At 43.2% G+C, this 15,277-nt stretch overlaps 1 protein-coding gene across 10 annotated transcripts in view; it reads right to left on the bottom strand.

The window, feature by feature from the left end:
• Positions 1-207: 207 nt before the first annotated feature.
• MAPK10 (mitogen-activated protein kinase 10) overlaps positions 208-15,277 on the bottom strand; it is a 252,270-nt gene continuing 237,200 nt past the window's right edge. For 7 of the 10 annotated variants that reach the window (XM_083756672.1, XM_083756673.1, XM_083756676.1 and 4 more), the window contains 3 exons: positions 13,651-13,714; positions 12,831-12,908; positions 9,303-9,614 (listed from right to left, as the gene is read on the bottom strand). In XM_083756672.1, the coding sequence (XP_083612798.1) occupies positions 9,472-9,614; positions 12,831-12,908; positions 13,651-13,714 (285 nt within the window). In that variant the 3' untranslated portion in view covers positions 9,303-9,471. Of the gene's footprint in view, positions 3,897-4,221; positions 9,620-12,830; positions 12,909-13,650; positions 13,715-15,277 lie in introns of those variants that run through there. The other 3 variants (XR_014568354.1, XM_083756671.1, XM_083756678.1) reach the window with 3 other exon arrangements.

Raw genomic sequence — 15,277 nt, 5'->3', positions numbered from 1 at the left:
TTTCTCAGGGCCAAATTTTTAAAGTTGCCCAAAGGCCGTCTAGTTCCACTGAAGACAGTATCAGAGAGCTGCCTTAAAGCGAGTCGGGTTATCTGTCTGCTTCAGGGAGACCTACTCTGAAAAGCTGTTGTCTAGGACCTCAGGCCAGCTCCTGCTATTATCTGAAGATGCTGGGAACCAAGCCTTGAAAATGCAGATCTTTTGTTCCTTTCTTTGAGCTTCATTATGCTAAAGCACATTGTAAGACTCAAGAGTCAAGGGTTGGAAGACTCAAGACAGGGTTACAAAAGGTGGCACATTTGCCCAGCAGGTCTACCTGTGTGTATACAGGATTGCTGATATTCACCTTGGGAAAGCATCCATGACTGTTTCAGAGATAAAGGACTATCCTTACAAAATTCATACACCCCAATCCAGGAGATATCCATGCACATTGTCAGAATGCAGTTGTATATTTTATGAGTGTACGCAGTGCAGTGCACATGCCTGCACACTCTCTTGGACTACCGGTCACACGCAACATGTTATTGTATACAACTACAGCCAGAATTTTTTTTTGGGGGGGGAGAGGTGTCCCTGTTTCCTAATTATAGTCCCAAAGCAAGGCCAAGACAAAACTGTAATGTCAATCCCGGAATTAAAGGGTGGGCAAATGGATTTTTTAAAGGGATGGAAATAAAGAGTAATTTGGTACCCCAAAACCACAAAACTCGCCTTTTGCATTTCCCACACTTGAAATTGAAATTAAGTCTTGCATTTGCTTGAATGGACATGGATTTAATAACTAGCTCGCGCCCCTGCCCTACTTTGCATTAAAAACACTGGCACAAATGATCAACTTGGGAGTAAAGGGGTGTCACTTATAAAAATGCCCTAAATTTTGAAATTATTAGAAGGAACACCTTTGGATATTTTGACTCTCCTTTTCTTCGGACAATGTGCCTTTTGATTTATAATATTCCTTCTCAGGGCAATTTCACCCCCTTCCCTATTCTTTTCAAGATGGGAAACCCAATCCACAAACCAGTCAAAGGGTACATAAATTGAAATTGTTTTAGGGCCATGAAAACTTAATCGAAGAAGACTTAGCTAAAAGTCGTCCGTCCCCCCTCACACACACGCCAACACACATACTCTTTTACAGAGTCATTTGTCTCCTGTGAAACTGGGGTGGAGGGTTTCTGGGTGAAACGGAAAAATTGCCAAGGGACTTAACATAACAGGTATGAGGGGCCAGGAGTGGTGGGCAAACGTTTTAAAAACAGTAACAAAGAATTCCCCCTGGGAACAGTGCGCCAGATCTTCAAGCAATGGCAAAACTTTTAACAATGAAAAAGAAACCCCCCCCCAAAAGAAGGGGGGACTGAGACTACCCTCTGCCATATGCACATATGCCATGCAGAAATTTTTCTTGGCCACTGAAGATCACAAAAATCTGGGGAGGGGGATTCTCCACAAATGCCACCCAAATAAGATGTGAATGTAATTCTTTAATTGCAAAGAAACAAGGGGGAAGAGAGCAGCTGCCGTGTGTGTTGTCTTCATTGGGACTGCCACACAGGCAGATAGGGTTAACCCCCTGAATTTGACACAGTGCCAATTCACCCCCCCTCCCTATTTCCCACCACCCTGGCTGCTATTTAAAAATTCTCAAACCAGTCACGTTAAATCTAATCATGCAATTACAGTCATGTCTAGTTTGGTCTTTAGACAAGCACATTCTCACCGTTCTTTAAATTAAGAATCTCGCCACCAATCTCACAGGGTCTGCTGAGCTCGGACTATTACTTTCAACATATAAAAGGTGCCTTAAATTGTTAATAATTATATAAGATAGGAATAAGCTGTTTCAAATCAAAGTTCTCCCGTTTAAGGCAGCGCTCCAGAAACTAGTTAAGCCTCAATCTGTACAGCTCTGTGGAGTTATTGACTTTACAGAAGCTATTCCAAAAGTAGATGGACCATTGACTACAGGCTCCCATTTTTCATTTCTGAACAGAAATGAAGTTTGAATAACACAGTCCATGAGCCAAGCATTCTTTTTATAAGAAAATGAGATCTAGTATATCATATGAGCAGGGCTATTTTTCTCCAGCTCATCAGTTGGAAAAAGACACATTTCTTCCCTCCCCTTGGCCCAAAAAGCTTTTTCCTCATTAAGTTCTTACACATCTGTGAAATAATTCAAGTCCACTGTGTTACCCTCCCTTCATTAAAACCATCCTTTGAAACTCAAACCAGCTCAACCATCAGACTCTTGACAGTGCAGGGTTCTAGTCAATATTATATGGACAATTTCCAGGCTAAAAAAAAGGCAAACTCAAATTAAATTTAGCATCAAGAGACCAAACATTTGCACATACCTAGCAAAACTACCGGCTTCCTTTTCTTAAAAATAAGCCATACTAAACCAGTATGCTTCCCCAAACTAGCCATACAAAATCTAATTCTTCTTGTAAAATACATACTTGGCCAGTAGCCCTCTCTACAAGACCATTCAAGTCAGACACAACTGAGAACAGAGCTTCCAGAACAATTCCAATGAACTAAGAAAGCAGGTTAAATTTTCTTACTGTGAGGTTGCAGAAGTGGTAAAAGTTTCATCTGCGACTTCTGCAAAGCTGGGACAAATATAGGAACCCTTGTCCTCTTGAAAGAGTCCTCTATTTCAGGAATGAACAGAGGCCTTGAGAATTGGCTTTCCTTTTAACAGAACCTGAGAGACACCAACTGTAGCCAGGTGCAAAAGATAAACACTTAGAATTAAAGCATTCTAAGGCACCTGAACTCACAGTTGCTCCACACAATGATACTCCTCACACACCCATTCCTTCATTTCAGCAGTATAATTTAGAGGGAGTTATTTGGTAAATCTACTCCAAACCACCTGGAGATCTGCAAGAAGTTCCCAAAACTACTTTCCTTAGCCTTGTTTCATCATTTCCACCTCCAAGTCTGTGAACTAGACCCAACCACTGCATACAAATGATAAAATTCCCTATTTATAGAAAATGAATATTTAGTGGAAGAGTTTCGCTGTACTTATTACATCCATATCCCACCTTTCCTCATGATTTTGCCCTCCCAATTTTCTTCTCAGAATGGCAGGTAAAGTAGTTTAGGCTGGGCATTCGTTGCTGGCCCAAAGTCAAAAACTGAGATTCATGGGAAGTTGAACTTGTATCTCCTTGACGCTAGTCTGAGACTCTAACCCACTGCACTACGTAGCTACCTTATAGGCAGAGATTTCTTTATAGATGGTGGGCTTTCACTCAAGTGACTACACTCGGGCCTACACTCAAGTGACAAAGCCTGGGCAGGTAAATGCCACCTCTCCAGCAGTTTGTGAGAAATACACAAATAAGATTGTGGTGGTTGAGTTTTCAAAATGCCCTAAAAGCACTGGTGGGAACTCTGTTTTCTACAAAGCTTTACCCGAGAGCTGAGAGTAGATTTACCACCTTCTTCCTTGCAGGGAAGCTTTGTGCCTTTAATAGCTACACAACAGCCTGAAATCTAAATGGTGCAGCTTTCACCAGCACATGGTAATGCACAGTGCTTTTTTTCTGAGGGGACGCGGGGGGTAAATGTTTTGTGAATCTAAGTTTGGCCTCATTGAGGGGCAGTATTTCAATATGAGTAGGAAAATGAGAGTACCCCTAAACATTTTTTTTTGGGGGGGGGGGGAACACTGGTAACGAAGCAAAGGAAAACCGGCTCTTAGATGGCAGCAGGCAACTGATTTATAGCCCAGTCTCAGTTTTCCTTTAGTTCAGTGGGACATTATTATTATTTTTGTTTCAGATGGGATTTTAATGGGCTTCGTAAAGCCAAAACTCAGTACAGGAACTTCCTTATCCACTTCGAATACAAAGTCAATTGAATTATGCACATTTCTTCCAGTAAAAAAATGGACAATATAAACAAACATTTTCAAGAACCTCTCAAAGCGTTCAGTTTTTATTTCTGGTTTTACTTTTTACAGTAAAATAGCTTTTTACTAAACCAGCGTGAATCATTTAATTCTTTTAAAGGTGGTTTGCATTTGTTGCCCTCCCTTACTATGCTAAGAGTTGAACTCTAATGCACTGCACTATTTCAAAGAAAAAGGTTTGCTGTTTAAAGTTGAAGGCCCCTATGTGTCACTTAAAGTGAGTTCAGTGGGACATTAAGGGCCTCCAAAGCTTCTTGGATTGACCAGCCTTGGGGGGAAAAGGATACTTAGTGGACGCTTATTAAGGCAACTTTGAGTCTAGCTCAGTCGGTAGAGCATGGGACTCTCAGGGCTGCGGGTTCAAGCCCCCATGTTGGACAAAGGATTCCTTCATTGCAGGGGGCTGGACTAGACAACCCCCCTGGTCCCTGCCAACTCTACAGTTCTGTGATACTAAGTTGTTTTTCTGTAATGCCTGCTGCATAATAACCGAAAACCCTGTAGGAGATGTCAAGCACCACTGTTGGACCTTTGTTTTATTCAGCCCGCCAACTTGAAAAATGTTTCTAAATATTTGGAGGGAGAAAACAGGGGTGGGGGGTGGCTGCATGGGCTTAAATCTTGCGCCAAATTTCACCTAAAGCATTCAAGATGAATTGGGAGGTTGTCACCTGAATAAAAGCTTAAACCCCTGAGTATTCTGAGGAAATGAAATAACACTAGCAAAACGTATTTGTGATTGGCAGAGGTTCAAGATCTTACAGCTTTGAGCCATACATCGAGTGTGCCTAGCCCTGCCTTCTGAGAGAGCAACTCTTAGGTTTTGGTGCAAATATCAGGATATCTTCTAGAGCACCACCTCTTTGAACAGGGGTGAGGAACCCTTTTCTGTCTGAGCGTCACATTCCCTTTCGGGAAACCTTCCTAGTGGTTAGTGTTAGTGGGGGTGGTGGCAATATATGTGCCTCTTACCATTGCTAGGAAGACTACATTGCAGCCATGCAGAAGTCATGAGGCTATTCCACCCCACCCCATTCTCCATCCAGCCAAGCAAGATGGGTTATCACAATTCAAAGATGCAATTCAGGCGGGCCAAAGCACTTGAGGAAGGTATGTTACAGGGCCAGCAAGACTTAGAAGAACAGATATGAGAGTGCGACCTGAAAGTCAAACGGCAGATGTGCCATGGGAAGGATATTCATTTCTCAGCTCCCATTTTGTCTCAGCACTCCAGATATATATATTTTTGCATAAACAAGGCTATTAACAGCCTCCCTTCCAGGCTGGACCTGCTACAACAGCACTGACAGAGTTGCTATTTTTCAACAGGCGAATTATGGGTGGCTCAATCATCTGCCACTTGTATAGGCAGGACCAAATTTACAGAACTGTGTCTTACAGACAAAATGTCAGAAGCTAAATTTAAGGCAAGGCAGCAGACTCCCGCTAACTGTCGATCCCTTGCTTTGATCATCTTTTGATCTGACCTACATACACTAGAATGTCTGAAATGGCAACGAGACAGATGAACAGTGATGGACGACCTTCTTGAATTGTGTTTAAAGCCTTTTAAAAAGCCGTCCTGGGTATGTTAGTTATGTGTGGTAAAATGTTTATTTTTCTTTGGTTGGAATCATTGCCAATCCGTTTCCCTGGATGCCGTCGGCCAACCTTCCTCAAGCACCAGTATTTAGAAAGATATACTTTCTTTCTTGACATGCTTATTCCAAAGTGTTAATTGATTTAGATGTCTCTGTAAGGCCCATGCTACATTTTCTGTTCCCTAAGCCAAGCCCCCTAACTTTTTAGACATGTCACCCTAAGAAAGAAACTAAGGCCCTTGAAAATATTTTAGATCCCCTCATTCTTTTCTATATTCTGATTATATCGTTTTTCTTATGTCAGTCGGCCAGAATGACACCTCTAAATGAGGGTGGGCCACAGATTTCTGTAACAGTTTCAGGATCTGTGCTTGCTTGGTTTCCAGCTTGTTGACTAATAATTCCTAACACCACATCTGCCCTTTTCACAGCTGCAGTACAGTCAACCGATGTTTTTAGTAAACACTTTATGATCTCAAGGTTATCTGTCTTTCCTTGCTGGCTGCAGATTACTGACTTTCGTTTTATCTTTTCCCAATGAACATGGCTTGGCACTTACATGGAACTTCATCTGCCATTCTATTCCCCAGCCACGGATTCAGGAGAGTTTTCTGAAACTCTCCGATGGGATTTCGCCCCCCGCCCCTGAGTAACTTAGTATCACCAGCGAGTCTGGATGCTTCAACGCTGTTATGGATTGTGGCTTCTGATATTGACAAGCTAATGGTCTTCAATTCCAAAAGGCTCCCTGTTACCTGTGGTCTCAGCACCAAAACAGTGGAAAGTGGCTTTTTTAAAATTGCCCATTACATCTGGGCAACAAAATACACAGCTAGCAGATGCCATTATTGCCATTATTGCTTAGAGCGTCATTTCTCTGTTATTGCCTTCGTGGCATCCTCAGTGCACTACTGTGTCCCATTAAAGTACTGCCATTTCTTGTGCATTGGGATTTCATGTGGGCTGAGTTAAGGTTAGTGCCGCACACGGATATCATTTCATGGCTTTCAGAAAGAATACGCGGGAAATCAATCAAAGCTGCTTTGCGGCTACCATTTCAATGGAAGATGCATGTGGTAACTGTGATGCGGTGGCAGCAATTGATAGATTGCCCCCTATATTGCTATTTATTTTTATTTAGTTATTATTATTTTTTGCAGTAGTGACTTTTTGCTTATTGCTGCTATACATACTGCACTAATGAAAAGTGTTCCGTTCCTTTTTATTTAAGGAAAATTCTGCCTGCCCTACATCTTTATTTATTAAGTGGAAATGAAATTGTCTGGTCATAACTATTTCAGGAAGGATATGCTTCTAAATTTGTTTACGGCCACCTTTCAGAAGAGAAAGAATGTGTCATTCAGTCTAGGCCAGGCGAGCCCAAACTTGGCCCTCCAGCTGTTTTGGGACTACAACTCCTATCATCCCTAGCTAACAGGACCAGTTGTCAGGGATGATGGGAACTGTAGTCCCAAAACAGCTGGAGGGCCAAGTTTGGCCATGCCTGGTCTAGCTGATGTCACTCAAAGGGGTTAGATTGTGGCCACAGTGGGTTGTTGGTTTTTTCCACATCTGTTTATTTGCCTTCATGAAAACATTATTAGCACTTGCTTTAAGAATTAAAAAAAAAAAAATCAGTTTAGTTTCACACTATTCAACCATGTTAGGAATGGCTGGTTTCACATCTGACCAAAAATAAATGTTAAGAGTTGTGTTTGTATTTTGTGCCATTTGATTATGGCATAAAGGCTGACTCTTAGAGGTTTATCCCTAAAGTTTTGACTCCTAGTCTCCTGGACAAATTTCAACATAGTGTAGTACATGACACCTCAGATTCTCAAAAATAAAAATAAAAAAATGTTGGGTTGCCATCCATTCATGCACACAAATATCTGTAGAATCTGTATATCTGATTTCCGGGGGGAGCGGAGGTTGGGGATGAGCCAGGTCACTGCTTGTGTAACCACTTTTGGTGTAGGCCTGGGGAATTTTCAGATTATGTGTTGAAATGAAAAGGTAGCAAAGAGGGAAATTGTAAAGTTGAAAGCAGCTAGCCGTTCACTCTCCTTCCAATTAATATTGGAAATGGTTAAGATGCAATTTATTTATTTTTTAAAAAGAGAGAGTTGGAGTTGTTCGCAGCCTAGGTTGGTGCTGCTCCAAACCTCCTTTCTTTGATGCACTAAACAGCTATACACGTAATAAATATACATTAGGAACACCCCTTTCTTTTAATCTGACTCCCTTGCCTTGTCGCTCCAGCTGGAGCATTCTACATGCACAGAGAGGCCGTCCCAATGAGAAGCCTATCTGCCAATAAGCAACAGTTCCGGTTATGGAGAACCTCTCTCTAGTGAAGGTCTTCCAGACTGCGACCACCTTGAGGTCCTTCATCGTGATCAAATAAATGATAGTGTTTGGGAACAACAAACGCAGGTGTTCTATTTGCCTCCATTCAATATCATTCACCTTTCACCTCTGCCTTGATTCAGAGGCCTGCTCCCCAACATCAGCATGAGTTCTACTACAAAAGAAGAAGTCTACAACCTTTCTCACCTAATAGATTCCCAGGACCGTATCAGATGATGAAGAAGAAGAGTTTGGATTTGATATCCTGCTTTATCACTACCTGAAGGAGTCTCAAAGCAGCTAACATTCTCCTTTCCCTTCCTGCCCCACAACAAACACTCTGTGAGGTGAGTGGGGCTGAGAGACTTCAGAGAAGTGTGACTGGCCCAAGGTCACCCAGCAGCTGCATGTGGAGGAGCAGGGAAGCGAACCCGGTTCCTCAGATTACGAGTCTACCGCTCTTAACCACTACACCACACTGGCTCTCACAGAACTTCTACAAGCTGACTTCCCCTCTACTACTCTGCTTGACCCTGGCCAACCCAATTTGATCCATTTCTTACAGCCTTTATCTAAAAAATGAGCACAGTCACAGAAGGCAGTGGAAGTTCCTGGAAATATGGTGCCCAAGAAGCCCCTGGTGTTCCAAGAGAATCATCTATCCAGAATCCTGCATCCATACAAACAGGCCTCTCTCCTGACAACTCCCCTAGCTCAACATGCATATCCATTTAAACAACAACAACAACTCGAAATCCATCAGCATTTAACAAGGACAATCCCATTGAACTTCCTTCCTCTATTATTCCTCCAAACAAACCGCTATTAAAAACAGTGCCGAAATATAGGACTCTACATCATCAAGATTCTGAGAGAGCTTCGGTTTGACTTTTCCCCTACTTCTTTAAATTAACCCAAGGACCAACTAAACAGGCTGTACAATGAGAATTATATTACAAATGAAATTTGCATTTAAAAAATCCCCAGGAGGTTCAGTTGTCTACTTGCGGGCTGTGTGCACACATACGGACTCCTGCTCTTTAGATACATGTACACACACAGCTGCATATATATCCTCAAATGCATATTTGCATGTATGTACACCGAGATACATGTGCAGTTTTCTGTACATCTGCTGAAAACAGAAGCAGAAAGGGTTAGATATGCACACATGTATACACATAAAGGGTTGGGGTTCTGGCCACCTTGTCATGCCAACGTGAAAAAGGACAGTTGCAGCTTGCTGGTTTTGCAGCCATTAAAGTTTTGCAAAATTTATGAAAAAAGGCTCCTTTTCCCCTTTTTTTTCTCGTTTTGCAGTAAGCATCATTGGAAGAAGACCAAAGCAGAGCAACTATTAAGTTAAATATACACTTGAGCTTAGCTGCATTTACATAACTCTTTTAAGAGAAGCAGGCTGAAAGGGTTTTGTTTTATTTAATCATTATGTGTGTTTGTTTTTCCTTTAATTTTTTTTTCTCTTCCTTGCCATCATCGAATTCTTTTATGACCACAATGATTCTTCCCCCCCTCCCCTAAATTACATCATCTCCTGAAGAACGTCGGGTTTCGCAGGCAGGCGGCTAGTCACCTGCAACAACCGAGGGGCCCTGCAGAAGCTTCCAAACTGCTGTCAGTGTCCGACGCCAGTGTCTGGTCTGTGGACATGGAGGAAATGTCATTGACGGATGAGGATGGAGGGAGGCTTTCGCTGCTGTTCACTGCTGCACCTGTGCTAAGAAAATGAACACCAGCGTGATTCAACCTGAAAGCCCGGGGAATGCTTGAGAGATAACAAGAGAAGTTGCTTCAGCTCCAGCGCAATCATTTATTTATTTATTTATTTATTTATTTATTTATTACGATCAGGATCCAAAGAAGTGTGAATGGATGGAAAACAGTTGCTAATCGTGTTCAGTGGCATAGCGTGGGTTGCCAGAGCCTGGGGCCACACGGCGGTGGGAGGGAGAGAAACAGATGGAGTATGCATGCACATTCAACTGCCTAATGGTGTCCATGTCAACCAGAGGTCACTTCCTGGTTCACATGGAGAAGCCATTTTCAACAGAGCCCAGCAACGGAAGACACACAGCTGTATTGAGGCAGCAACGGGCGTTGAAATTTTGCACCCCTAACAATTTTGCACCTGGGGCAACCGCTCCCGTGCCCCCATGCTAGACCACTGATCCTGTTCAAACCCCACATCTATATTGTCAGGATGGTTTCTCTTTAAATAAATAAAAAATTATGCACATTTAAACGCACATGCTCCACTCTTAAAAGATACACAGCCTACCCATTTTGTATTTGAGAATCCTCCAGACAGAAATACAAAACCTTACATGAGAAACTGGCCCGTTGTTTTCAGAGACATGGCCTCAGTATGGCTTCTCGTCAGATGATTATGAGTGATGATTGTCAGTGGAGGCACCACAGGGAATCTCCCCTTCTGGGATGCTACTGGGGACCAAGGACAACACCCACATGACGGTGGCATATATATATATATAATATGGTGGGAGGACCTTGAGTGAGAGGTGGGGAAGTGAAGATCTCCAAGGATGAGAGATTGGGAGGGAAGAGGGACGCTTCCAGGTGAGAGTTGGGTCTGTCATTTTCTACGGTGGCTGAGATTAAAAGCTAAATAACATAGAGAGAATATTTTGTATTTGTGCACTGTTTGGGATTTATACCTTTGTATAGGTTTATTTTTCTAATACAACCAGTGAAACCTTAAAAAAAAATCCAAGTGCCTTTTATAGTATACATTTTTGCAATTCTCCCATAATCCTCAGGGAACCACAGATATGTGACAGTTTCTTGCAGTGTTGGCACAGACTGCTGCAGGAAGGGGCTGCATATCCAAACTTGTATTACTCTTCTCCAGTTATAATGCACCAGTAGATCATTCCTTCACTGCCCCATGCTCCCACCATCTCTAATTTTAATTGACTGCAAGGAGCATTCTCATGTTTTTGATACGATACGATACAGTGGTGCCTCGCAAGACGAAATTAATCCGTTCCGTGAGGCTCTTCGTATAGCAGTTTTTTCGTCTTGCGAAGCAAGCCCATTGACACCTTAGCGGATTAGCGCTATTAGCGGTTTAGCGGCTTTTAGCAGCTTATCAGCTTAGCGGATCAGCTGATAAGCGGCTTAGCTGCTTAGAAAAAGGGGGGGAAGGGGGAAAAACCCGCAGGAACTCACAAGACATTTTCGTCTTGCGAAGCAAGCCCATAGGGAAATTCGTTTTGCGAAGCGCCTCCAAAACGGAAAACCCTTTCGTCTAGTGGGTTTTCCATCTTGCGAGGCGTTCGTCTTGCGGGGCACCACTGTATTCCCACTGATAACATTCCCTCCTACCCACGCCCATTAGAGAAATAAAGTAGCCTAGAAAAAAATATTGCTTCATCAAATAGCTGGTTTCCCCATCCCTTATTAAAATTTACTACAACCAAAACCATCAAACTGCATGGAGCTGAAAATGAAAATGGAAATGGAAGGAAAACACTGGAATATATCAAGATGGAGGAAATAAAATGAAAAAAGGGTGCTATTCCAACATCACGTAAGCAGACTTTTGCTTGTTCAAAGAGGCTTCCTCTTCTTCCTCTGCAGCCCCCAACACCCACCCCGATCTTGTCTAGAGGCCCCACCCCCAACCCATGATGCTCCATTTTAGGCGATGATCCATTTTAGATGAAAGCCAATACTTAATTAGTCCTTGCAAATTACTTCCCCACGCAAGCAAACTCTGTTATTGTTACACATAAATCACCCAACACACACAGCTCTGTGTGACAGATGTGCTTGTGAACCATGATTTATTCTGATACCCACTCCATCTTGAAGAAAGATGACGCCGGGCACATGCAGGAAGCTCTTAAATCAAACCTGCATGCTTTGCTTTTCACTTTCTGCTCTGCAAGAATCTGTTGAATCGCCTTTCTGTCACCAGAACTGAAATCAATGCGCGTGGCACTGAAAAACTCCATTGGGCCCATTGCTAATCTGGCAACCTATCATCAAATTTTATTTGTGCCTTGTCCTTGCCAATTGCTTGCACAGTTTGGAAGGTGCTTTGCACCTGTGAATGGCATAAGGATAGGCATATGTTTAGTGGGCTTCATAAGAACACAAGAACAGCGCTGCTAGGTCAGCCCAAAGGCCCATCTAGTCCAGTATCCTGTTCTCACAATGGTTCCTAAACTCTGGTTCAGAGGGGACCTAGTGACCATTAAGTAAGCCCAGAAAAACCTGGCGACCTAATAGCCCACCAGCTATGAGCTGCAGCCTATCCAGTCTTTGACAATTTCCCCCTGTCCCAGGAAGGCAGCACAAAAACAGAGATTTATTAGTTTCTCAGCTGGCAAGCAGATTTCTGACTGGAGGTTCAGAACTGGAGCAGGACTGGCATTAATCACAATTAAGGTAAGTGCAAAGATAATCTTTAGCCGTGGTTTTTCTTGGCAGGGGGAATTTGCAGTTAAGGGTGAGAAGCAGTTGAAAGGGAGCAGCTCATCCTTAAATCATGGTTAAGGATCTGGCTGGCTACAAGTACACCAACCCAAATGATTTATCTATGGATGCAAGAAAATGCTGGTCATTGGCAATAATAAAGAAATGGATGGATAAATGGATGGATGGATGGATGGAATCAGTATAGAGACTTGAAACAACTGTGTTCATCCATCCAAAGTCCTGACAGTAACCTAGACTCTCATGCCGCCTTTCCCAAAAGAGAAAAATAAGAATCTGGAGTTCAATTAATGCAATTCATCTTCAGTTCCATGTAGCAAATTGTCTAAAAGTAATGTTCAGCCTCAAAGCTGCGGCTGCTTACGTCTGAATTAATAGCAGCAGATTAAGACACTTTGGTGAGAATCCATCACTGTACCATGGAGCTTGCAGCAAGCACAAAATGGTCATTCACTGGGAATGAGTACCTGAGGGAGAAGGCTGTCCTTTTACTACACCATTTTTAGTCTTTTCTTCAGAATTCATTACTTCCTTGTAGATTAATTCTGCAAGAGACAACAGAGCCAGTTAGAAAAGTGGAGAGGAGTTGCTAGCTTTCCCCCCAGCACTATTCAAAGAAAGTGCAAATAGAAGACCTCAATAAATTATCAGCCTTGGAAAGGAGTCTGAAAGCTACTAGTCCACAGCCATTTTTACCAATTTATCTGATGATGGAGCCATGAAAGAAGAAGTGGCGGAGGGGAAGGCCTCCGCAAGTGATCAGAAATCTAGACCATAGCTGTCAACTTTCAGATTTGAAAATAAGGGATCAGCAGCTTCACATGTCCCAGGGACAGTCTATGGGATATCTAACAATCCGGGATGGCAGCGGGAAGCAGCGGGAAACGGCGTTGGAATAAGGGAATTTCCCTCAAAAAAAGGTAAGGTTGACAGCTATGGACCAGACCTCTAGCAAGAGTAATCTGTTTCTACTCTGGTGGCCTAGTGGTTGGGGAGGAAAAGGGAGAAAGAGAAAAAATGGTGGCAAAGGGAGATAAAAGGGTGACCCCGCCCACTTTTGGCTCTGGAACTGCCCCCCACCAGCTTTGGCTCCACCCACCACAGGTCCTGCCCCACCTACATGTGTCTTCTAGCAGAATGAACCTGGGGGTGTGGTCCTCAACAGAAAAACAAGAGAAGAAATGGAGAAGAAGGACATTCAGAGATGTTCAGGGGGGCAATACAGCCTCTCTTGTGCCCGCAGAAGCATCAGGTCCCCTGCCTTTTGGGGGGAAAAAATGAAATTACCTTTCCACTCTTCGATTGTGTGTTCTCTTTCATCCAGCTGCTTATCGTATATCTGCGGAGGTGGCTGTTGATTTAAAAAACACAAGAGAGGTCAGATGAATAGGAGCACAAAATGAAATCAAGCCCATATGTAATGGGACAGTTTCAACACCAACAAACATCAGGGAAATGGAAAAAGGGACCCGTTTCTGTCACAGCAGTCCTCTCCGCGCTGCAATGTGAGGGAGCTCCAAGGGACAAGAGTCATTACGGGCAGGTCCTTCATTGACTTGATGCCAGGATTAAAGCACATAAATGTTAAATCGGGTTGTTACACCCCTACTCAAAGGGTGTAAGAAGGAACTTTCATACAAATGTCTAACACTCCACCTCCTGGCGGCTGCGATTATGGAAATAGCACTTTCCTGGAAAGAAACAGATGACTGCACTAATCAGTCCCATTACTGCAGTGGAAAAACTGTGCAAGGTCTTCTGCTAGTGCAACAGGGCTTCCCTCCTCTTTTTTTTTATAAATTTTTTTATTAGTTTTCCATTTTTTACAAAAACAACAACAACAACATACAAACATCAAAAAGAAAAAAAAAATACAAACACATAAATTCATACTTTCTTGACCTCATTTTCATAAGCCTCCTTTCTCGGACTTCCCCATACCTTCCCCTTTTTGCATCCTTATTTTACAATTATTCAGCAACCCTTTTAATCAATTAAATTTAAGTTTGTTCTCCTTTTCAATTTCACGGCTTCTCTCCTCCCCCTGCAAGCCCCTCTTGCCCCACAATTTGGCTTGTGGGGGACAGGAGAACCCCCAGAACAACATAAGCAGGGAGGAGAGGGCAGCTCATTCCACCAGGAATGCACTGGTGGAGCAATATTCTTAGTGAATGTCTCCCATGCTCCATATGCAGCCATAGATTCGTTCTATTGTTACTAAAGCCCCGTCTTTTGATTTCCTCGTGAACTCGTGCCCCTTCCTTCCTGCAAACCAGCCCATCAGTCTGAGTCTTGTGTTGTGCCAAGCCTTTGAAATCCCAGCCAGAGTCCTCTTTTTCCTGCCGGTTCTGGTATCACGAAGCTCTCTCGCTCAAGCTAAGAGCAGAGCGCAGAGGTAGCCTGTTATGTACTGAGTTGAATAAGATCCAAAAGGCAGCAGTCTGATTGGTCCTAGAACAATAGGATTCAGAATGCAGCAGTCTGATTGGTCCTAGAACAATAGGACCCAGAATGCAGCAGTCTGAGTGGTCCACAGGGGCCACCCAATCCAGCTCCAGGTGGAAGTGAATCTGCAACCTGATTGGCCTACAGGTGAATCCCAGAATTAGCCAATCACGTGGGGCCAATTGTGTAAATAATGTATATAAAGCAGACATTCTGGGGGAACTTCCATTCCTCCTCATCACTATGAGCTGAATAAAGAGCATGAAATCCACTCTCAACTCCGAGTATATTTCATAGCCCATGACAACAGAGAGGCAGTGACTCTGGGTCATCCAGATGAGGGAGTCTGACAGCCTGTCACTCAGCAAATCTGCCAGGCCTAGAGCTTGCATTTGCTAATGAGGGGCAAAGCAAAGAGCACAGGCCGTGGGGTTGGGGTGGGGGGAGGCAGGCGAGGAGGAAAACCCAA

The sequence above is a fragment of the Podarcis gaigeae genome (assembly GCF_964106915.1).
Source record: "Podarcis gaigeae genome assembly, chromosome: 9".
Taxonomy (NCBI): domain Eukaryota; kingdom Metazoa; phylum Chordata; class Lepidosauria; order Squamata; family Lacertidae; genus Podarcis; species Podarcis gaigeae.
Note: the sequence above shows the minus strand (reverse complement) of the source record. Positions and strands in the feature narration are given on the sequence as shown.